Source organism: Maylandia zebra, linkage group LG22 (genome assembly GCF_041146795.1).
Source record: "Maylandia zebra isolate NMK-2024a linkage group LG22, Mzebra_GT3a, whole genome shotgun sequence".
NCBI lineage: Eukaryota > Metazoa > Chordata > Actinopteri > Cichliformes > Cichlidae > Maylandia > Maylandia zebra.
Window position 1 is genome coordinate 13,430,963 of NC_135187.1, and position 23,075 is coordinate 13,454,037.

A 23,075-nucleotide genomic window follows, 5' to 3' on the forward strand; every position below is an offset into this window, starting at 1 on the left:
ACAAAACTATAATTTAACAAAGGGTGAGCCGTTTATTTTTGGCTGGGAAAAGACAGAAACCAAAAGGTAGATGAACACTATTGGAAAACTAAATTCTAAACACAAGGGACAAATAACAAAACCTTGAACATGATTTAAAAAAACTCAACACGAGGACAGAACTCTACAGACAACCTGACACAAAACAAAGGAAGACAGAGAACTTAAATACACAGAACGTTAATGAGGGAAGTGGAAACACATGGGGAACACAGCTGACACAAATGAACATGGCGCCACAGAGAAAGCAAAACACACTGAACACAGAAACACAAGACTGTCAAAATAAAATAGGAAACATAAAGAGAGGAAGACTATGACAACACAAGATTGACGATATGACATGGAAAACGGAGACATGAAACACATAACAGACTGGGGACACGGAATGATAGACAAGGAGAGGAACATGGAAACAGATAAGGGGAACAAGGGACAGACATAACTAAAAATCATACATGGGGGACAAGAGACTTACACAGGAATCAAAAGGATACATAAACAAGGGAGCATGGATGAAACTTTAAACAAAACCTAATTAAGACATTGTAATAATAACACTAGAACTTACCATTACTCTAATACATCACAAGAAATCAGACAGACAAAATAAACTCAAAATACTGGGTCACAGACCCAGTGTCTTGACACCACCAACACATCACCTCTGTCCTTCAGGAACTTCACTGGCTCCATGTGAAATTCCCTGGCTAGCCCGGAGAAGGCTGCATCCCTCGCTCAAAACACACAGTCAAATTTTATATGTAAGAGGATGGTACAGATTTAAACTTTTTCTTAGTCTTTACTACATGATTGTTACAGATTAATGGTTTTAGAAGCCTGAGCTTACGTTATTTAATCAGAAAAATATCGGCTTGTTCTTATCCCTTTATATTCTTTTACTTTTAGAATGACCAGAAACATACAGGTGATGATGAAACTGTTTGACTTTGTGTTTTCCCAAGCATGTTTAGTTTTATAAATCAGCGTGCACTTCAAACACTATTTCTTTGAATGTTTTTTTCTATTAGATAAGATAGTAGTAAGATAAGCCTGATTCATAATTAGGAAATTCACATTATTAAAGCGGCAAAGTGTATAGCATAACCTATAAAAATAACAATATATAACAAAAGGAAAAAACACTTTAAATTTGGAAGAAATATAATTTAAATATAATCATGTATATAATACAACAATAGAACTGAATTTACTTTACATATTTTTTGTTTGTCCAACTTAGACCCAGTACAAAAGAAAATGTCAAATGTGAAATGGATCCATCTCACCTTTTAACCAATCAAATATGGGCTGCTTGACTTATACTGTGTCAGTTTCTCTCTCCTGTCTTTCAGTGCCCTTATTAAGTCTAATTCTGAGTATAATCATCCTCTACTCTCCAGCAGGGTTGACGAGGTAAAACATAAGAAAAGGTCCGTTTGGGACTTCACGCGTCAGAGGAGTAGACCCCACCCTTGTTGTTTCCTTTTGGATTTTAATTGGTCGAGAATGCCGGGCGTTGAAAGTCACGTCGCTGTCGATCACTTCAGAGGCGTTTCTTACCCAGTTCGTAGGAAAACTGCAAAGGCTCCCACTTACCGCAACTATCAGAAAACACTAACCAGGTGAAAATGGACTGTCCTTCGGAACAAATGAGGCCCCTGTTGAGAGCAGTGAGTACCCGCACAGCACGACCCAGACGTCCGTTGTAACTGTGCGGCTCTTTTGTACGTATTTGCCCCTCGTTTGCCAGGTAGCGCTACAAGTATCAGGGATGCGTGGGAGTCAGTGAGGCACCATCCGGCGAATGCTATTGTTAGCCGGCTTTCTATTTGTGTCACATGCCGAAGCTGCAGGTTCTCTTAGAAAGTTATTTACCATCCCGGTTATTCGCATAGCTGGAATTGGTTTGCTTTGACTTAATTGGCCTGCTCGGTTAACTTATTACCGTTATTAAGAACAAATGATATAAAAAAATTGACTAAATCAGTTACTTTGTTGCCAAAGTGGCTTACTTTATGAAACAGAATATTTATATGGTTACAAGCATAAGGCTACTTTATCATGCTTGTAATTGATGACGGGTGACTGTACAGGCAGTTGTGCATTTTTCTTCTCACGTTCAACAAGTTAACCTGCCCGTTAAAATGAAGCTATGTGCCCCAGCTCCGCAAGCGAGGACATCTGCCGCTAGCACGTCTACAGAAATAAAACCTCGTTTGCATATCAAATGCCCCCAGAATAGAAAGCCGCTTTCTGCTGTGATGTTTCCGTGTCAGGAAATGCTGCTAAAGCTTACTGTAAAGGTGCAGCTCGACAGGAAAAAATAAACACGTAAGTGAAAGGAAAAAAATGCACAGCGTCAAAAGAGTCAGGACCACCTCTCGACTATTTGATGTTTAAACGCAGTTGTGGGCGAGAACAAGCTAAAGTCGCACATCTGTTGGTGTTAAAGATAGGAGGATGATAAGCGCATCAAACACACAGTGCTGCTTTCAAGACCCCCTCCCAAAAAGAGCTAAGTTTAAAATGCAGGCAGGGTGACTGACGTCATGGCTGGTGTAGGGTCCCACTTCTGTCTTTATGTGGCATGCATGTTTGTGCGCGTGAGAAAGTGTGCGTGCAAGTGAGGAAGCTCAACCACACTAGCCGTACAGTGAGAATGACTTTTCAGCTATATGCGCACTTCTTTCCTAGACACGGAGGTCAGAATGTGCTCTGACACTAGGCCCCTTTGTGTGCTTACATATTTACATGACCAATCTCAAGAACATACCATTGGTGAGCTTTGAGTCGGGCAGTGTGTTCGGTTCAGCTACCATCTGTATGATTAAATGCATGAATCTGTTTCAACAAGCTGCTCATGGTATTATCAGGCTTGCTGTTTGACCCCTGCTATTGTTGGGAGGCTTATTGAAATGTGCTTAAGCAGTGATAATCTCATTTAACTGCGACTGAAGACTTAGCAATTGTTTAGTTTGGCCCTGGCTCTTGTTAATTTAAAACGACTTGCTGTTAGAGTCCCGCAAAGTATGCACACATTCTATGTTCTGGCACAGAGCGGTCATTATTCTCTTGAGTTTGTCATATACAGTAGACTTGGGAATAACAAGACACCCCACGATATGATGCTATCACAATGCTTCACTCAGGATACGATATTATTGCTAATTTTAAACATTTTGCAATATGAGGGTTATTGAAGTAATATATACTGCAATCAACTTTTTTTTTTTTTTTAAACTGCAAATTATGTCTTCAAAGTTAGACTTTGTCAGTATGTTTTATCCAATTGGATGAGTTCGTCTCACTTCAGTTATTTATTTACTTTTACTGAAAAGAGAGATTGTCCTGCATGCAAACACTGTCACTAAAACCAGCCATAAATGTTGCCTTAGGACAGCCAGTCTGCTACCAGTCTGACATCGGTGTGATTGAATACGGTCAAGTTGGCAATTACATGCATTCTACTTCTGATAAAACAGCAAAAAGTGTGTAATACCATCAAACTTCAGTCAGCACAAGTTGAAATTGTTTCTTTGTAAGGAGTTTGCTGTCCTATTATTACTTGTGTGACTTAGCCATTAGCTTCCTCTGAATGAGGAGGTAGCTTTGTCGTGCTAAGTCTGTCCAGTGTTGGATGGTTTTTTTTGGTTGAACCAATTGAACTTACATTTGCTAGGCTAACGTCTAAGGATCTTGGAAAGAAAAGCGTCTGGACTTCTCCAAGTTTCCTTAAAGACATTTCACCTCTCATCTGAGAAGCTTCTTCAGTTCTAAGAGCAATCAGGGGAGAGTTCCAGATTTTAAGGCCTATGGGAGTGTCCCATTGATCCTCTACCTAATCACATGAGCCAAGGTGTGAAAACAGGTGCGGGTCACAATCAGTCAAGGTTTCGGGTGAACCCATTGTGAAACCTAGCCTCACCCTATCATGTGATTTACTAAGGTCAAAAGGCCCAGGATGTGAGTGGGCGTTAAGGCGTCTGGGAAGGGATCACAAAACTGGATTTTAGATGGCAGACAGTTGGTGTCGTAATATATTCTGCTGATAAGCTAGTTTCTTCTCAGGCAGTGTTTGTGGTATTTATAGGGAGGCCTTTGCATGGGTTTTACTTCATGTTTAATTGACCAGCCTCAGTGCTAGAGAATGTTTTTATTTTTATGGCAGAATAATTTTATGATTGGCTATATTTTGCATGTTTGATCTTTATCATGAGTATATAGCCTTGAGTCTATTTCACCTGTCATTGGGTGAAAGATGTGGTACACCCTGGACAGTAGAGCAGGGCGATGTGACCAAAAATATTTATCACGATATACATTTGAAAATTTGCGATAACGATATAACTGACGATATAATTGACACTAGACAAAATACTTTACAACTCCACAACTTTATTAGTGCAAAAAACACCATCAATGTATTTTCACTTAAACAAGCAGCTGTTTTTTCCATTAAAGTTATATAAAAATTTAACAGTGCAAATGCAAATTCCTCGCTGACAGTTTAACCAAAAGGCATTTCCAATGGAAATTGGCCGACATATCCTCAGCATAACCATGTATAATATCCACAAAACTTAAAAAGAGGTTATACACACACAATACAGTAATATTATGTTGAAGCACAGTACGTATCACTCCGTGAGGCTCCTGCCTACGGTAGCCGTAATGCTCCGACAATCCATCAAGCGGTGCGGGTTCGTAGCTTAGTAAAGTTGTACTAAAACATTTGACAGATTTTCGAGTGCCGTGTACGACATAAAATCGTTTCGAGGTCAGTAAACACAACCAGAATTCATACATAAGGCACACGGGATTATAAAGGGCACTGTCGATTTTCAGAAAAATCAAAGGATTGATTTTAACTCATTCACTGCCATTGACGTCTATAGCCGTCAATGGCAGTGAATGAGTCAATGGGTTTAACTCATTCACTGCCAATGGCTGGCAGTGAATGAGTTAAGTGTGCCGTATTAATTCATTAACATGGTAATAATGACGGCCCACTAGCATGCTCTACCAAAAATAGTGCTTTGTTGTGTATCTGACAGACGAAAGCTAAACCAGTTCCAAACCACTGAACTTGCAGCATTTTTACAAACCAATTCGGTTCATCTGTTTCATTCAATGATCCGCTTTCGCCCTTCTCATTCTTCGTCGCCACCATGCCTTTTTCCGCCATGTGCATATGAAAACAAAGGCACTGCGCATGCGCGTTTTACCCATATTCTATCGCAATATTTAATTTTCTTATCGTTGCCCAACATTATACCGGTATTACCATGAACGGTATGATATGGCCCAGCCCTAAAGGACAGGTTGCCAGTTAGTCTATCACAGGGAGGATATCTCAGGATAGATAATCATTCACACTCACATTCACACCTAGGGCTGCCACGATTAGTCGTCTAGACACGATTACGTCGACTATTAAAATCGTTGACGACTAATTTAATAGTCGACGCATCGTTTGAAGCTTTGTAAGATCCCAAAAGCTGCAGGAATAAGTAGTAGGATTTAAGAGTGTAATAATGGACTGAAACAGGAGATGGCAGCACTGCATGTACAAGGATGCCAGCTGCCGTTAAATCCCGAAGAAGAAGAAGCTGTGTCCCAGAATTCATAGCGCGGTGCAGCGTACTTGTCAACAATGGCGACAGCTAGTTAGTTTTAATATTACTCTTATTATTCTTTCTGGGTCACAAAATAAAGTTTAACCTATTTTCAGGCGAGAATGTAGCTGTGTAAACCTCAAATATCTGCTCAGTTTATCAAGACACCACATATTTTCAAAAGCGCTCCGACGTTTTTGGAGACGTCTGTTACTCACCAGCTTGATAGCTAGCCGGGGGCAAGGCTCACTAGAGCCCGAGAACACCAGACTCCCGGCTAATTGTTTTCAAACCCACCGCTGTCTTTCACTACTCAGGTTAAACATGTAATATAAGTCACTTAGATAACTTAAAAATGTTATTGTTTGGCTTTTTTTAGTATTTCATTTGTTCCTGAGTAAATTGGTTTGGCTGAGAAATAAAGTTATAGTTTTTACACAGCTGAATAAACGTCAAGCAGACAACTGATTTTCAGAAGTGTGAGATGTTCGAGAATATACTCCGGTGTCCTGTTATATTTTAGATAGCAAGGAGCAGAGTTTATTAAACTCCACCGAAACAATCTGCAAATGTCATTAAAATTTAATAAACTATCAACTTAATAATAATAATGGATTGGATTTATATAGCGCTTTTCAAGGCACTCAAAGTGCTTTACAATGCCACTATTCATTCACTCTCACATTCACACACTGGTGGAGGCAAGCTACGGTTGTAGCCACAGCTGCCCTGGGGCAGACTGACAGAAGCGAGGCTGCCATATCGCGCCAACGGCCCCTCTGGCCATCACCAGTAGGGTAAAGAGTCTTGCCTAAGGACACAACGACCAGGACAGAGAGCCCGGGGATCGAACCGGCACCTTCCGGTTACAGATACGCTTCCCAACCCCCTGAGCCATGGTCGCCCCAAACTTGTCTTTATTTTTAATTAGCACATACCTTAAACACTTCAAGCTGTAAGCTAATGATAGTTATATAAGGGCAGATGCGTGCTGGTGCAATAAGCTGTACGTTTTACGTCCAATGGATGCGTGATCTGATTAGTCGACTAATCTCAAAAATAATCGGTGATTAGTCGACTATCAAAATAATAGTTTGTGGCAGCCCTATTCACACCTATGGCCTATTTAGGGCTGCCAAATTAAAATAACTCATGCATGGTTTTGGACTGTGAGAAGAAGCCAGAATACCTGTAGAGAGCATGCAAACTCTACACAGGAACACAAACTCTACACAGCTGGTGGATTTAAACAGAGGATCTCTTGCTGTAAGTCCTTTGTATCATAGCAGAGCTATAAATACTATACCAATAGTTTAAATGTATGGCAGCACGGTGGCATGGTGGTTAGCACTGTTGCCGCACAGCAAGAAGGTCCTGAGTTCAATTCCAACATCAGGCTGGGGTCTTTCTGTGTGGAGTTTGCATGTTCTCCCCGTGTTTGCGTGGGTTCCCTCCGGGTACTCCGGCTTCCTCCCACCGTCCAAAGACATGCACTTAGTGGGGATAGGTTAATTGGTTAACCCAAATTGTCACTAGGTGTGAATGTGCGAATGAAAGTGAGTGCGAATGGTTGTCTGTCCCTGTATGTTGGCCCTGCGACAGACTGGCGACCTGTCCAGGGTGTACCCCGCCTCTCGCCCTATGACAGCTGGGATAGGCTCCAGCGCCCCCCGCGACCCTGAAAAAGGATAAGCGGAAGCGAATGGATGGATGGATGGATAGTTTAAATGTCTTGAAGTGTATAAACATATTTATTGAGGAAAAAAAACAACAACACAAAAACATCAACCACAAATTGTCTACAAACTAAACTTAGACCATTGGGGTTTCCCTTTTTTGTATCTCGTCCATTTTGAATATTGGGCCTAATAAATCCAAATGTGCTATTATTACCACCCCGATTTCTGTTTTTGTTTATTGACTGCACTGATCAACTTCAAAACTACTGATAGATGAAGTTATTAATAATGATCACCTGTTAGATCTATTGTAATGCAGTGTTCTGCTTGGAAACCTTGGGTCGTGGCATTCATGTAGATTTTACTTGTACAGTCCACCTAAATAATGTTTCAGACCAAGCACCCTGTTTGCCATCCTGTTATAGTTAGAAGGATTTGAGAAAGAAAGGAAGGATAGAATGAAGAATGAAAGAAAAAAAGAATTGCCTGCTTGGGTCAGGATCACAAAGACTTGTTCCACTGATCTTGAGTGGTAGACTGGTCTAAAATTGGCTCTTAGATCAGCTTGATCCAGCTAAGCTTCCTGATCCAGCACTACCCTGGGTTGAGTAAATGCTGTGTCTCAGAGGTTCTTTCTTTCTTAGAAGCAGAAATCATAGAAAAGCTTAAAGAAATTAGGTGATTCCATAACAAACCGACAGGAAAATGAATAATTTTAATGGATAGTAAACCTGAAGATTTCCAAGAAAAACAGTCCCAAATATTCCTTTGATTTAGTCAGTGTGGGGATTTGATTTTTTTTTATTTACTTTTCTCTTTTAGTAAGCAGTATGCTTAGACTTTGTAGTCTTGATTAGCATAGGAATTAATTGATGCCTTTTGCATTTATCTGTAGTAGAAAATCAAATTCTTTCACATTTTGTGTTTTTAAACTGACACAAAAAAACAGCATTTTAAGCACTGAAAACTGTATGTTACTGGGTAAATGAGGCTTGTAGTAAAAAGTGATTTTAGTCCCCAGTTCCAGGAGAAAAGCAGTATATAGGCACCACTCCATTTACTGTTGGCTGGCAATCTAATCTAGGGTGAACAGGAACACAAAAATGAAAGTTGGGCAGGCTGTCTTGAATGTCTCCTCGACATTTTTCTTGAACTTTCTAGCAAGGAAAGTAACTGTTTTATATGATAATTTTATGCATTTGAATAGAATTGAAAAAAACAAAACAAAAACATGTTCTCACACTTGAAAAGAGTAAGAAGCTATTTTTTCTTAATTCAGTGAGATAAGTGATTAATAGAGTGACCAGTCAGCTCCTAACAGTTGTAAAGCTGACATGGGCGTAGAAAGCAATGCCATGACAGGCAGAAATGTTCAACATTTAACATGTGACACAGAAATGACAAATACAGCTGGAGAATTTATTAGGTACACCTTTAATTCTTCGTGGCACAGATTCAATCAGATGCTGAAAACACAGATTCCTCAGAGAATTCCCATGATTTGAATCTCCTGTTTCTTCCCCGTTCTGATGCTCTACATCTAGACCACATCTTCATGCCTATATTCTTAAATGCATTGACCTGCTGCTATATAATTGGCTAATTAGGTGTTTACCTTAAAAATAAATTGAACAGGAGACCTAAATGTCATAAATGTGCTGTTTATATTTCCTCAAGAACTGGGAACTGGTGGGTGTTTTTCTTTTTGTCTTTCGCAGGTACCAAACAGTTAAATAATTATGGCAACTCTAATATAAGAATATATGTTACTTGTTGAAAGATTTTAAGCTTATGCCTCTCCTAAAAACGATTATGCTGCGTGACACTGCTGGATGTTGCTGTGAGTTCAATTTTGCAAAATCTCATGTTCTCATTTCCCTTAACATCAACTCAGTGTAGGTTCAGCCATTAGATGTCACTCTTTCTATTTGCTTTCATGTGTACTTTAAATCCCTTTTTATAATACATAATTTAATTTTAAGTTTGGCTTCACTTTGCCATTATGGTTTTCTGGTTAGTCTAGTTTAAACTTTTAATAGAGTATCTCTGGTGTGGATAGGGATCCTGGGGGCTTCCTTGAATTAAAAAATAGACCCTTTTATTGCTGCTCAGGTTGCAGAATTATGGTCTTTTGCCCTGATCATAAGCACGTTTGTTATATACAAGGAACAAATGGGTCACAGTTCCTTGCTAAATTACAGGTTGTTGAAAAACATGACCAACCTTGAAGCTATGATAAGGATTTTGAATGTCAAAGGCATTTGGAATCTCGATGATTTGAATACACAGCAGTTTGCCCTTTTTCAGTCCGTTGCACCCAGTGAGGAATGCCGAGCCCACACGTGTGCTTGTTTCTATTTATCTGTGTTGGTGGTGTCTCCTAATTTGTGACCTGAATACCTCAGCGGGTGAGCATTTGTATGTCCTCGAAATGTGTGTATGTGTCCTCTGTGTGATGGTGTGTGAGTGTGTTTTTAAGCTCTTGGCTGGGCAAATAAAATATTCATAGAGGCATGGTGGGATTGGCTGCTGTGCAAAGAGCGGGCTGACAGGGTAGAGCAGAGCACTGTGTGTTCTGAAGCAGCTCGCTCCCTCTCTCCCTTCCTCCCTCTGTATAAAGAGATGAGCCGAGGAAGAGGGAACAGACGAGTGCGACACCGCCGCGCGTAGCTCCTTCTATAGCATAGATAACGCCAGACAGAAGGAACTGGTGAACATCCCTGGTGCCTTTGCTTTGTGGATGTTTTAGTCTAAATGGATGAACAGAACGAAGGGGAACATGTGCTCACGGTACGTCTGATCCTGTGTGTATTTGTGTTTGTGTTCCTTACTGTCACCGTATGCTCTTGATCCAGCAGCTCTGAATTTGCTGCATTTATGCTGTGTGTTTGTATTGATGTTGGTTTTTCTGGTTGTGTTCTTCTGCGGTGCAGCGGTGTTGTGGTCTGTGCAAATGAATGGGGCAGGTGGTCCGTACATTTGACCAGAATGAGAAAGGCAGAGGTGTGAGGATGACAGGGATAAGGTGTTTGAGGGGGCAAGCGGCTGTTATCTCATGGCCTCAAGCAGCACGAATGAGAGAAAGACAGACAGTCATGGCTGCTTTAAGGAGCGGGACAAGGAGAATAGGAAGCAAGAGAGGAGAGAGGAAAAGTACTGTCAGGGAAAGGAGGAGGTAGCAGGATCCAAACAAGGAGCATGCTGTCAATAGAGATAATGTTTATTGACTGAAGGGAAATTAATTGAAATGCTGGTTTTCCGCAATCTGGATAAAAGCATATATGGCAAAAAATGATACTCTGAGCAATTAGTAAAAAGGGGGTCGTTAAACTGGGTTGGATGCACAGAGGGAGGAAAGCATTTATGATACAGAGAGACTATATTTACATTAATTTTTATTTATTTATTTATTTTTATTATGTAAATATAGTATATATAATATAGTGTGTGTGTGTGTGTGTGTGTGTGTGTATATATATATATATATATATATATATATATATATATATATATGTGTGTGTATATTAGGGGTGCAACGATATTCGTATCGATATTGAACCGTTCGATACAGTGCTTTCGGTTCGGTACGCATATGTATCGAACAATACAACATTTGTAATTTATTTTATCAATTTTCCTTCTGACGATGCTGTCTGTGTTGAGCGCTCAGTGAATCTGTGTTCGACTACTCCGCCTAGGCTGCACTGTCGAGCGCAGATCCACTGAGCGCTCCACACAGACAGCATAGTCAGGAGGAAGCGCACAGGGCAACCTAGCGAGACAGAAGTTAAGCTCTCAGCAACATGGACCTCCCCCACTCTCATTCAGATCTGGCGTTTGGAATTATTTTGGTTTTCATGTGACGTATGACCCTGAAGGTAAGCGAGTCATGGACTAAAGTAAAACAGTATGTTGGATGTGCCATGCAATGCTCAATTACATTGGTGTGAACTAGTGTGTTAGCGCAGTTAGCTCGTTAACGTGTTGGCCGTCTAGCCCCATGCACGGGGCGATCGGCGGTAGCTCGTTAACGGAGATTTGCAGTGTTGTGGCGTTAAGGTCATTTCAACGAGATTAACCTGAAAGCACTAGTGGGAACACAACGAATATGACTGCACATTTACGCCGACATCATCCTAGTGCAAAGACAAAAACAACAAGCATGCTACTAACTTTAGCCGAGTCATTTAGACAGCTGTTAGCACATGATTCTCCTTATGCTGCTGAGAATATAGCCCAGAAGAAGCGGATAGTATAGCTTTTATTTTGGAAAGAGCCATTTCTCTGTAATAAACTCTCTTTTCCAAAGATGAGTGATTCCTCAGTCAGATACAGGGCTCGCAATATCGCTAGCCCGACGTCCCGGAGCTAGCGATTTTTTTCAGTCGGGCTACCAAAATCTATCTCTTCCCTGCCCGTCGGGCTATTGTAGGAAAAATATATGTCAATGCTTTTGCATTCTTTCAGAAATGTAGCTGGGTAATTATGTCATTGGCATCGGTGAGCCACTGTCAATATGTGACATATTGAAGTCGCGTTTGAATTTGCGCTTGTTTTTTTGCTTTCACTTTGCAATCGTGCGAACTGTGTATAGAGAGCGACAGTACTGATTGGTGAGTGATGATAATTTGTGCACCAATTCCTCTGACATCGTCTTATTAATCGTTAGCTTACTATGCAAACATGACAAGTGAAATCTCCTGCAGCAAGCTTAAACATGTGAGAGGTTGATCGCGCAGAGAATCGCTGAGCTTATGTGAGTGCGTGTGTAAAAGCAGCAGGAGAAGTTATGACAAATCAGACTATAAGGCAAAAAGAAAGTGCAGCTTTATGGTTTCATGGACAAAATAATTTCTGTGGCTGCAATATGACGAGCTAAATAACCAGGGCTGCACATAAGTGGTCCGCAGGTGTGCATTCGCTGTCAAAATAAAAAACACGCACAAGGGTTAGGGTTAAATTTAAAAACTGTACTTTTGAGTTAAAATATATATTTATAATTTTAATAAATGACAAATTAAAAAGGCATGAACATTTTTTTTGTATCGAAAAAATATCGAACCGTGACACCAAAGTATCGAACCGAACCGTGAATTTTGTGTATCGTTGCACCCCTAAAATAAATATATATATATATATATATATATATATATATATATATATATATATATATATATATATATGCACAATATCAGTGTATAAATACAGGAGGTGCTGGCCAAAATAACATCACTAGTGTTAGAGATATATCAAGTTAAATACTTACACTATTAAAAACCTGTTAGGCAGACAGGGTCATAATGTTGTGCCTCATTGGCATACTGTATCATGGAGCCCACTTTTTTTAAGCAGCCATCTATCTCAATTTTATGCATCTCTAATTTTATTATCCCAATCAGAATATATTTATTTATATTTAATATTTGTGCTATGGTGTTTTGAGACAAATCGGCAGTATACATTGCCATCTATAAGCTGCATTTGTGAGACAGAGATGGTATTCTGAGGACAGGTTTCTCACTATGTACTCTTGCGTCATTTCCTCTTCTTTGGATCAGATCCCAGTACAGCAGGGTTGGCAAAGAATTAAGATTAGACGGACCAAGGTCTGTTGTGTTGTTGGGTGGTTGTTTCATTCACTGTCTGTTTTGCTGAAGAGGTGTTTGGCAGCCGAGCCGTTATTTTACTCCCTTACAAACACAGTAAAAGAAATGAGGTCACCCTGCACGTTGTTAATGATGAAATTAGCTTAAATTTGTTGCCGGCTTAAAGTGAAGCAATGAATCAAATAGAATGAGAAGACTTCTTTTTTTAGTAATCTGTTAATTAGATTAATTTGTTTGCTAGTTCCATTGGTGTTTTGTTACTGAGGAGTTTCGTTTTTAAACTCGTGCTACTTTTAATAAGTTTCAAGGATTAAAAAGATATTTTTTTTGTCATTAGTCACATTAGTAACATTTGCACAAAACAAATGCAGTGTGTTAGTTCAAACAATGTGTCCAATATTCTAATTCAACTGAGGCTGGAAGTGCAATTTAAGGTAAACCTTACAGTAATATATTAATATAGAGCACAACTAACCAATGTTTATCAAATGCTGTTGTATTGTATTTACATCTTGATCGCGCGTGTGTGTGCGTGTGTGTGCGCGTGTGTGTGTGTGTGTGTGTGTGTGTGTGTGTGTGTGTGTGTGTGTAAGTCACCCTAATTTCCTAAAAGAAAATCTTGAACAATAAATGAATATTTGCTGGTACATTTCGCCTTTATTTTACCTTTTGATAAATCCCCTTCTAAATGGTGAGTTCATACAGATTGTGTGCCTAGCTCATTGAATCAACACAAATGGCTTTTGTTTACTCTTAAAGCATGATGTGAGCTGTAAATCTCCACTCGTCCATAAAACTGACTGCACATTGGTGATATTACCATGTAAACACACAACACACCGTACCAGCCTTTTATTGTTAAGAGTTAGAAAAGGTAAAATGCAATTTGATAGATATTCATAACCGATAAATCATCAAATCATTACTAGCAGCTTTGTTAATTATTGAGCTGGATGATGACCAGTATCACCTAGCTGGATGAAATATTGGATTTATATTGTTTATTGATTCAAAACTGAAGCAAAACAAGCTCAAGTTGCTTTGCTTTTAGACTCTTATAGACTGCACACATTTTTATTTTAATGATAAAGAACTTTACGCTATAGGTACATATGGTGGCCAGATGCAGCCAGAAACACATCTGTCTTCTGTTAACACCCCTACACTGATGACATTATATAGTGGCTTTTTTCACTCAGCTGTCTACTCTTCTGGTCTCTGAGTCCTCCTCAGTAACACTGGTCATTATGGCTACAAAGCACAGCTGTGGTTGAGCCGGAGGAGGAATAAACCCCCTCGCCCCCCAGCCTGGGGATTGTGATTGACAGTGTGGGGTTTATTTTCAAGAAAGCTATGTGACATGTTGCATCATGGGTTCTTAAATTGTACCAAGCAACGCAAGGTCGAGGGCACCAAAGACATGTTTAACACACTAACATGCATGTAACAGTAAACAACATACTCTGAATGCATGACAAAGGGGGTTTGTATACAAACTGTAGTTTATGCAGTAAAATTAACAGATTTTATTATAATGTATGAGCCAACTAGCTTCACATGCCTTGCTTGTAAACATTGGTTCATGTGATTCCTGAAGACAGCGGCATCCATAGTGTTAACTAGACTGCTACCAGAATTATTTAATAGAATTTTTGAGACAGTTCTTCATAAATAAATATCTCACATTTTATGCTAGTTAGATTTCATATTCAATCTGAAAAATATCTTTTCATTTGCTTTGAAAATTTACAGTAATTCTATATACAGAAGTGAGGTGCCTTTTATTATTGTATTACAAGATTTGGATTTTTTTAAATGAAGCTCACTGTTGAAATGAATTGCAAATTTGGCTCTTGACCTTTAAAAGGTGACTTTAAAACAGGCTGAGTATCTAATTTCGAAGTTGCGTAGCTACTCGTATAAACATGGAGAAAAAACAGGCAAGCTGCTAGCTCATCAGCTACGACAAAGAACAGCTAATCAAGCTATCCCTGAGATCCGGAATGACCAGGGAATAAGGTGCACGGATAACCAAGGTATAAATAATAGTTTTTTTTTTTTAAATACTATCAGACTTTATACAGCTCCCCCCCCCCCCCCCGCTAAGGATGACCTGGCACTAGAAAATTTCTTTGAGAAACTTGATATCCCTTCCTTAGGAGACGATGCGGCCACCAGTTTGGAGGAGCCCATTTCTAATGCTGAAATTGACATGGCCATATGGAGTATGCAGTCTGGAAAATCACCTGGCCCCGACGGGTATCCTTCTGATTTTTTTTAAGAAGTTTTCTAACCAATTGAATCCATTGTTAAAATCAACTTTTGAAGAATCTTTCCTCTCACAATCCTTGCCTCCAACAATGCGTCAAGCAGTGATCTCCCTAATTCTAAAAAAGGATAAGGATCATTTAGATTGTGGCTCATACCGTCCAATATCTTTGGTGAACACGGACACCAAAATCCTTGCTAAAGTGTTGGCCTGCCGTTTAGAGAAACATCTGCCCTCCATTATCTCACCCGATTAGACAGGCTTTATCAAAAACAGGTACTCGTTTTTTAATATTAGACATAATCTATAGCCATGTCAAAGGTACTGTATTGGAAACTGTTATTTCACTTGATGCTGAGAAAGCGTTTGATCGGGTGAGATGGGACTTTCTTTTCCATACGCTTGAAAAATTTGGCCTCGGGAGTAATTTTGTATCCTGGATAAAAGTATTGTACTGTGACCCTGTAGCGGCCATTCGGACCAACAATAGTCTGTCCCCCTTTTTTCAGCTTCAGCGTGGCACACGACAGGGGTGCCCTTTGTCACCTCTCCTTTTTGCCATCGCAATTGAACTGCTAGCTATTGCTCTGAGACACTGTTGAGGTAGAGGGAATACGTCGTGGGGATGTCGAGCATAAAGTCTCTCTTTATTTCCAACCCTTCAAATAGCCTTCCTAAACTTTTAGATGTACTTAAGGAATTCGGGACAATTTCCGGATATAAGGTGAATTTCGGGAAAAGCGAGGCAATGCCTTTAGGTACAATAACCGGGGAACTATTTTAGCACCTTTCAAACTCAGCTATAACAAGTTCAATACTTGGGCATTTGGATTACGCAGAACCATAGAGACTTGTATAAAACTAATTATCTTCCTTTATTGTCTAAGCTAAAAGAGGATTTTGGAAAGGGCGATCGTGGCTCAAGAGTTGGGAGTTCGCCTTGTAATCGGAAGGTTGCCGGTTCGAGCCCCGGCTTGGACAGTCTCTGTCGTTGTGTCCTTGGGCAAGACACTTCACCCGTTGCCTACTGGTGGTGGTCAGAGGGCCCGGTGGCGCCAGTGTCCGGCAGCCTCGCCTCTGTCAGTGCGCCCCAGGGCGGCTGTGGCTACAATGTAGCTTGCCATCACCAGTGTGTGAATGTGTGCGTGAATGGGTGGATGACTGGATATGTAAAGCGCTTTGGGGTCCTTAGGGACTAGTAAAGCGCTATATAAATACAGGCCATTTACCATTTACCAAAGTGGGAGTCCTTGCCTCTTTCGCTGGGTGGTAGATTAAATATCATTAAGATGACTATATTTCCTAAATTTGTATATCTTTTTCAGTGTCTTCCAATTTTTTTAACTAAGTCATTTTTTAATAATCTAAATAGTCAAATCTCCTCCTTCATTTGGAACAAAAACCACCTAGGCTGAAACAGAGTGTATTACAAAGACCGCGGAGCGCAGGAGGCTTAGCACTCCCAAATCTTTTGTTTTATTACTGGGCAGCTAATATAAGGGCATTATTGTACTGGATAAAAGACCATGATAATTTATCATCATCATGGGTAACACTGGAGCAGCTGTCGGTGAGTCAATCCTCCCTGGTGTCTTTGCTGTGTGCCAGATTACCTCTGGCGGGACAGATCTCCAGCTTCACCACGAATCCTCTTGTTGTCCACTCACTGAAATTATGGTATCAGCTCAGAAGGCACTTTAAACAGACTGAACTCTCTCTTAATGCACCACCGCATAGACATTGCATGTTCTCCCCATCCTTAACGGACAAGGCATTTAACATATGGACAAAACTTGGAATAACATCAGTGACTGCTCTTTTCACAGACAATATCTTTTCCTCATTTGAACAGCTGGTGAACAAGTTCAAGATCCCTCAGTCACACTTTTTCAGGTATCTACAACTCAGGAATTTTGTTGCTTCTAATACTGAGTGCTTTCCGTCCTGTCCACCTCCATCCCTTTTAGTTGATAGTTTTGATTTTAAACCAAATGCCAAGCGGGTTATAAGTGATGTTTATGAGCTGTTAAGTAATTTTAGGCTGTCCACATTGCAATCACTTAGGGAACGATGGGGAAGTGATCTTGGCCAACGGATTGCAGATGAGACTTGGGATAAGATAATCAATAGAATTTCTTCGTCATCTATTTGCCTTAAACATGTGGTGATTCAGTTCAAAGTGGTTCACCGTCTCCATTGGTCTAAAGCTAGACTGAGCAAAATCAAGGATTGGTTTGACCCCACATGTGACCGGTGAAAACGAGAGCCTGCTTCCCTTTTTCACATGTTCTGGGCATGTCCAAAACTGGGTAGCTTTTGGAAAAGCATATTTGAAACCATTTCCAACGTATTTGGTGTTCCAAATGCACCCTGCCCGTTTATAGCTATTTTTGGGGTGACGCTTTGTGATGCCAGTCTTTCCAAATCACACTCTGATCTTCTGGCCTTTGGCACTCTTTTGGCCCGTAGAATGATATTATTGAAATGGAAAGAGCCACTTCCACCTGTATATGGGCAATGGGTTAAGGATGTCATGTACTATACTCAGCTGGAAAAGATCCGCTACACTGTAAAAGGTTCGGTTCGGAGGTTTTATGACACATGGCAACCTTTTCTCACTTACTTTGAAAGATTAAGTCCGGATACTATCGCTTAGTGTGCGTGTGAGTGTTTTTTTTTTTTTTTTTTTTTTCCCTTGCTGTTGTTCATTTATTTTATTATTTACTTTGTATCTGTAATTTTATTTTATTTTATCTCTTCTTTCCTCTCTGGCTGGGTTTTAGTTACACTGTTCTGAAGCAATTCTTAGTTCAATAAAAAGACCTTGATCAAAAAAAAATAAAAAATAGGGTGACTTTAATATGTTAGTCATTTTTCGTTTGCTAAGCATAAGCCTCTGGGGATGAAAAATTAAGCCATCACACATATGTACCAACATGAAAGGTTCCACAAATGGTCTTTAGTGGCCTCAAATGGCCACAAGAGACTAATTGGCATCCCTTTAGGCAGTTATTACACTTGGTTGTAGACACGAACAGCTGCAGACCCATGCACGGGTAGTCTGCCCAGTTATAGTTCTCTGACATCCGTTTGAAGTCTGCCTGAAGGGCTCATGTGTAGGTGCGGAGTAAAGTAAAGTCTCTCAAGACAAGTCTGCGATAGGGACGCCATTTTACAGAAATTCTAAATTCAAAATATAATTATTAAAAGGTCATATTAAATCACTGACATAGCAGTGGAAGACTATTTGTTAATGTATATCTAAAGATATTTTGTTGAAAGACTGAAGTGGTTTCTTAATACTTTTCTATAATTTCCATGAGGTATAGCATATATAACATTATGCTAGCTTAAGCATTTTAAAAATGTTAGCTGTTATAAACATATTGGCCTTTGGAACATAGCTGATTGTATAACAGTAATGTCAGCTTTGTCAAAAGAAAAAAAGTAATATGATTTTTAGGATAAGATAAGAAGGATAATACTGAAAATATAATAATATTAAAAATATTGTTGGAGGTTAAATCGAAACTCATTTACCTTGAATACTTTGATCCTTTCAGGGTGCTGGTTATTTAGCCGGCTTATTAAACTGAAAGGTTTTCTTCCTTTGTCCAAAAAGCACAGTACCATCATATTATGGTATTAAGTTTTTAATTGGAGCGCCTTGTTTTTGCAAGATGCTAAAAATTCTAGCGACACTATCAGATAGAGACCCTCACTTCCACGCCGATCACTGCATTTAGTGCTTTTTTTTTTTTCAGGTAATTAACAGCTATAAAGTTTTTGACACAAACAAATAGACAGCTGATCTGTGTGCAACCTATAAAATTGCGGAATCTGATTCAGTAAAAGGACTAGATGTTACAGTCCCTGATAATGCATTGCTTTAAATGGAGAGAAGCTTGAAGGATGGCTGTTATGAGGAAAGACAGCCCAGAAACTTAACAGCAGCACACATTTTGTGTGTCTCAACTTTCAGTCTTTTACCCAAGCTAATATGCCATCTTTTTTTCCCCTTGATTAGGTTTAGGGATTAGAGATCTGATCTAGATTATCATATTGAAATTTGGACACATCGTCAGTAGTGGACCTTGGATTCATTGGGTGCTTCGACAATTATCACTAGACACCCTCATCCAAGGAGGCCCTGCCAGGGTTGATCAGGCCCCGGAGTAGAGCTGGGCGATATATCGAGTTTTTAAAACATATCGATATATTTTTATACGAGATATAAGATGTGACAATATCCTTTATATCGATATAGTCTATGTTACGTTATAATTATAGTTGTGGAGCCGCAAGTTTGCCTCTCTTTCGTCCACTTTTGTCTCTACGCAACGTTACTCCGCCTCGCCTTCACTGAAGACAACTCCCCCTTCTACCCCATCGCTTCACGTGCAGGCAGCGACAAGACGGACACGGCAAATCTCCGTTAATGAGTTACTGCGCATCGCCCCATGCGTGGGGCTGGACGGCGTCAACGTGCTAACGAGCTAAACATGCTAACGAGCTAACCGCGCTAACGAGCTAACAGCGCTAACCCTAAAATCCTTTCATTCTCTCAAAAGTTGATAGCGCGCCTTATGTATGAATTCTGGTTGTGCTTGATGGCCGCGAACCGATTTTATGTGGTACACGGCGCTCAGCAATCTGTCAAAAATGTTTGAGTACGACTTTGGTAAGCTACGGAGCTGCACCGCTTGATAGATTGTCGGCGCATTACGGCTACCGAAGAGCTTCGCGGAGTGATACGTACTGTGCATCAACGTAATATTACCGTATTGTGTGTGTATAAGGACCATAAATGGCACCTGTAAGAGACGTGGTTATGAAGCGGATTTCAAACTCCAGGCTATCAGTCACACAGTAAAACTTGGGAACAGAGCAGCTGTGAAATCTTTGTTATTACGCTCAGCGTCTTTTAGTTTACATTTTGACTGCACAATTGTGAGCTCTTTGTTTAGCACAAAAACAACCTTGTTTTCTTTTATTTATGGAGCATTATTATTTAATGAATGCTCATAATTTAATTTTGAGTAATTTTTCATGTACATCTGTGCTGTATGTTAATAAAAGTGCCTGTGTGACATCTGGGACACAGCTTTGACTAAGAACTCTCTTTTTGTTCTTACTTTATGGCTTAAAAAAAAATATATCGAGATATATATCTTATATCGCCATCCAGCTAAAAAATATCGAGATATGAATTTTGGGTCATATCGCCCAGCCCTACCCCGGAGTGTGTCACTAGTTTATATTAAATTGTTATTTCTCTTCTTCTTTCTTCTGTTTAGTTTTGTATAGTTATTTTCTACTATCTATTCACTGCAACTGAGAAATAATAGTTAGGCTCTATAAATACTAAGGAGGTAACTTCCTCAAAGGGATAGAAAAGGTGATAGAGAGAAGTAAGACAAAAAGACAAGATAGGAGAGCCGGAAGGGGTGCGCCCAATCTGGCTTCCCACACCTCCCCGCCGGATCATTAGGTACGCTCTACCCCCCCACTCCCTCCCAGAAAAGGGAACAAGAGCAGAGGGGAGAAGAGCGGAATTTTTTTTTTTCTCTCGCGGTTAGCTTACTGCCTTAGCTGCCCAAATGATGTCAGCCCTTTTTAGCCATAGCCAGTGACTGGTCCTCTCAGCAGTGTTAGCTAATTCTCTTATAGCCTGCCGTTGCGCCTGTCCTCTGATCCCAATCTCTCTTAGCAATGTTGCTGTTTTACTGGCAACAAAGCCCCTGCATCCCACTTCCACCGGGCGCACCTTGATCCTCCAGCCTCTGTCCTCTGCCTCAGCTGCCAAGTTGTCATACCGTAGCTTCTTACGCTCAAATGCTTCCTCAAATGGTACTGTCAGCTCAATGATGTATGCAAGTTTTTGGGCGCTAGACCAAAGGACGAGGTCTGGTCGCAGAGTAGTTGTTACAATCCCTGCTGGAAAATTTGCTTCTGATCCAAGTCCACTTGCATCTGCCAATCCCTGGCAACCTTCAGCAGGCCCAGGTCCGGGGTTGAGGGGCTTGCCCTCGACTTGTCTCCCTCCTGGACAAATGTTGATGAAAGCCAACGATCTTCTTGGTTCGTGAAAGGTTGAGCGTTGATGGATTTTCTTTTGCACTCAACTTTCTCTGCTAGACACCTGAGGACCTGGTTGTGTCTCCATGTATATCTGCCCTGAGTAAGGCTAGTCGTACAACCAACCAAGATGTGCTTGAGTGTGGCTGGGACTGTACACAGGGGGCAGGATGGGTCCTTTCCAAACCACAGCTGCAGATTTATTGGGGAAGGTGGCACATCGTATGTCACATTGATGACGAAAATTAGTCTATTAGACTCCATTCCCCAGATTTCCTCTTGTCCACACTCTCCCAATTCATCCAGCGGCCCTGCTTGGCTCTGGCATGTCTGGGTGTTTCCTCCTGTCGACGCACCTCCTTCACCATTTTTCGATGTTCAGTTGCCACCGAGGTGTTACTGCTCCAAGACCAAATCCTCTGCCCTGTTGGACATGACCCACCACGTCACGATGCCAGAGAGCAGATTTGGCCTGTAGCACAGATGAGGTTGCGGTCCACTTCCTCCCCGTTGCTCGGGTGGGAGCAGTGCCTCTCACTATGGGGTCCCGGGAGTCTGTGAGTGCTAGTTGCCACGTATCATTAAAGTCTCTGTTATACCACCGTCCCAGGCTCTTTATGGGCTTCTCTAAGACTGTTGGAATTGGTTCTCCACCGATATAGAATTGCTCAGCTGTCAGTTTTCCTTTTATGATGCAGATGCTGCGAGATTTACTTGGCTTAAACTCCATTCCTGCCCATTCAATGTTTTCCTGGAGCTTCTGTAGCAATGGCCTAGTACATGGTTTTGTTGTTGTAATGATGGTCATGTCATCCATGTAGGCTCCAATGGGAGGAAGACAAAGGCCACTCTTGAGTCTTTCACCTCCCACTACCCACCGAGATTCCCGCATGATCAATTCCATTGCCATGATAAATCCCAGAGGGGAAATCGTGCAGCCTACCATAACTCCAATTCCCAGGTGCTGCCAGGCTGTGGTGGTGTTCTCAGCTGTCACACAAAACTGTAAATCCTGAAAGTAGGTCTTGACCAGTCCTGTGATATGGTTTGGTACGCTGAAATAGTTGAAAGTCATCCACAAGATCTTGTACGGAACTGACCCAAAGGCGTTGGCAAGTTCTGAAAAGACCACATGAAGGTCTCTTTGTTCTTTCTTGGCAGTTTGAATCTGGTGCCAGATGATGCTGGCATGTTCCAGATATCCCGAGAAGCCCCGGATGCAAGCCTTCTGCACTGATGTGTCAATATACAGGGAGTGCAGAATTATTAGGCAAGTTGTATTTTTGAGGAATAATTTTATTATTGAACAACAACCATGTTCTCAATGAACCCAAGAAACTCATTAATATCAAAGCTGAATGTTTTTGGAAGTAGTTTTTAGTTTGTTTTTAGTTTTAGCTATTTTAGGGGGATATCTGTGTGTGCAGGTGACTATTACTGTGCATAATTATTAGGCAACTTAACAAAAAACAAATATATACCCATTTCAATTATTTATTTTTACCAGTGACACCAATATAACATCTCCACATTCACAAATATACATTTCTGACATTCAAAAACAAAACAAAAACAAATCAGCGACCAATGTAGCCACCTTTCTTTGCAAGGACACTCAAAAGCCTGCCATCCATGGATTCTGTCAGTGTTTTGATCTGTTCACCATCAACATTGCGTGCAGCAGCAACCACAGCCTCCCAGACACTGTTCAGAGAGGTGTACTGTTTTCCCTCCTTGTAAATCTCACATTTGATGATGGACCACAGGTTTTCAATGGGGTTCAGAT

The 23,075-nt window shown here is 40.5% G+C and overlaps 1 protein-coding gene across 3 annotated transcripts in view; it reads left to right on the forward strand.

The window, feature by feature from the left end:
* Positions 1-1,540: 1,540 nt before the first annotated feature.
* Positions 1,541-23,075, forward strand: part of LOC101481040 (sodium bicarbonate cotransporter 3) — a 58,823-nt gene continuing 37,288 nt past the window's right edge. Inside the window, exon 1 of one of the 3 annotated variants that reach the window (XM_024798270.2) lies at positions 1,541-1,712. In XM_024798270.2, the coding sequence (XP_024654038.1) occupies positions 1,671-1,712 (42 nt within the window). In that variant the 5' untranslated portion in view covers positions 1,541-1,670. Of the gene's footprint in view, positions 1,713-9,923; positions 10,127-11,104; positions 11,215-23,075 lie in introns of those variants that run through there. The other 2 variants (XM_076879399.1, XM_076879400.1) reach the window with 2 other exon arrangements.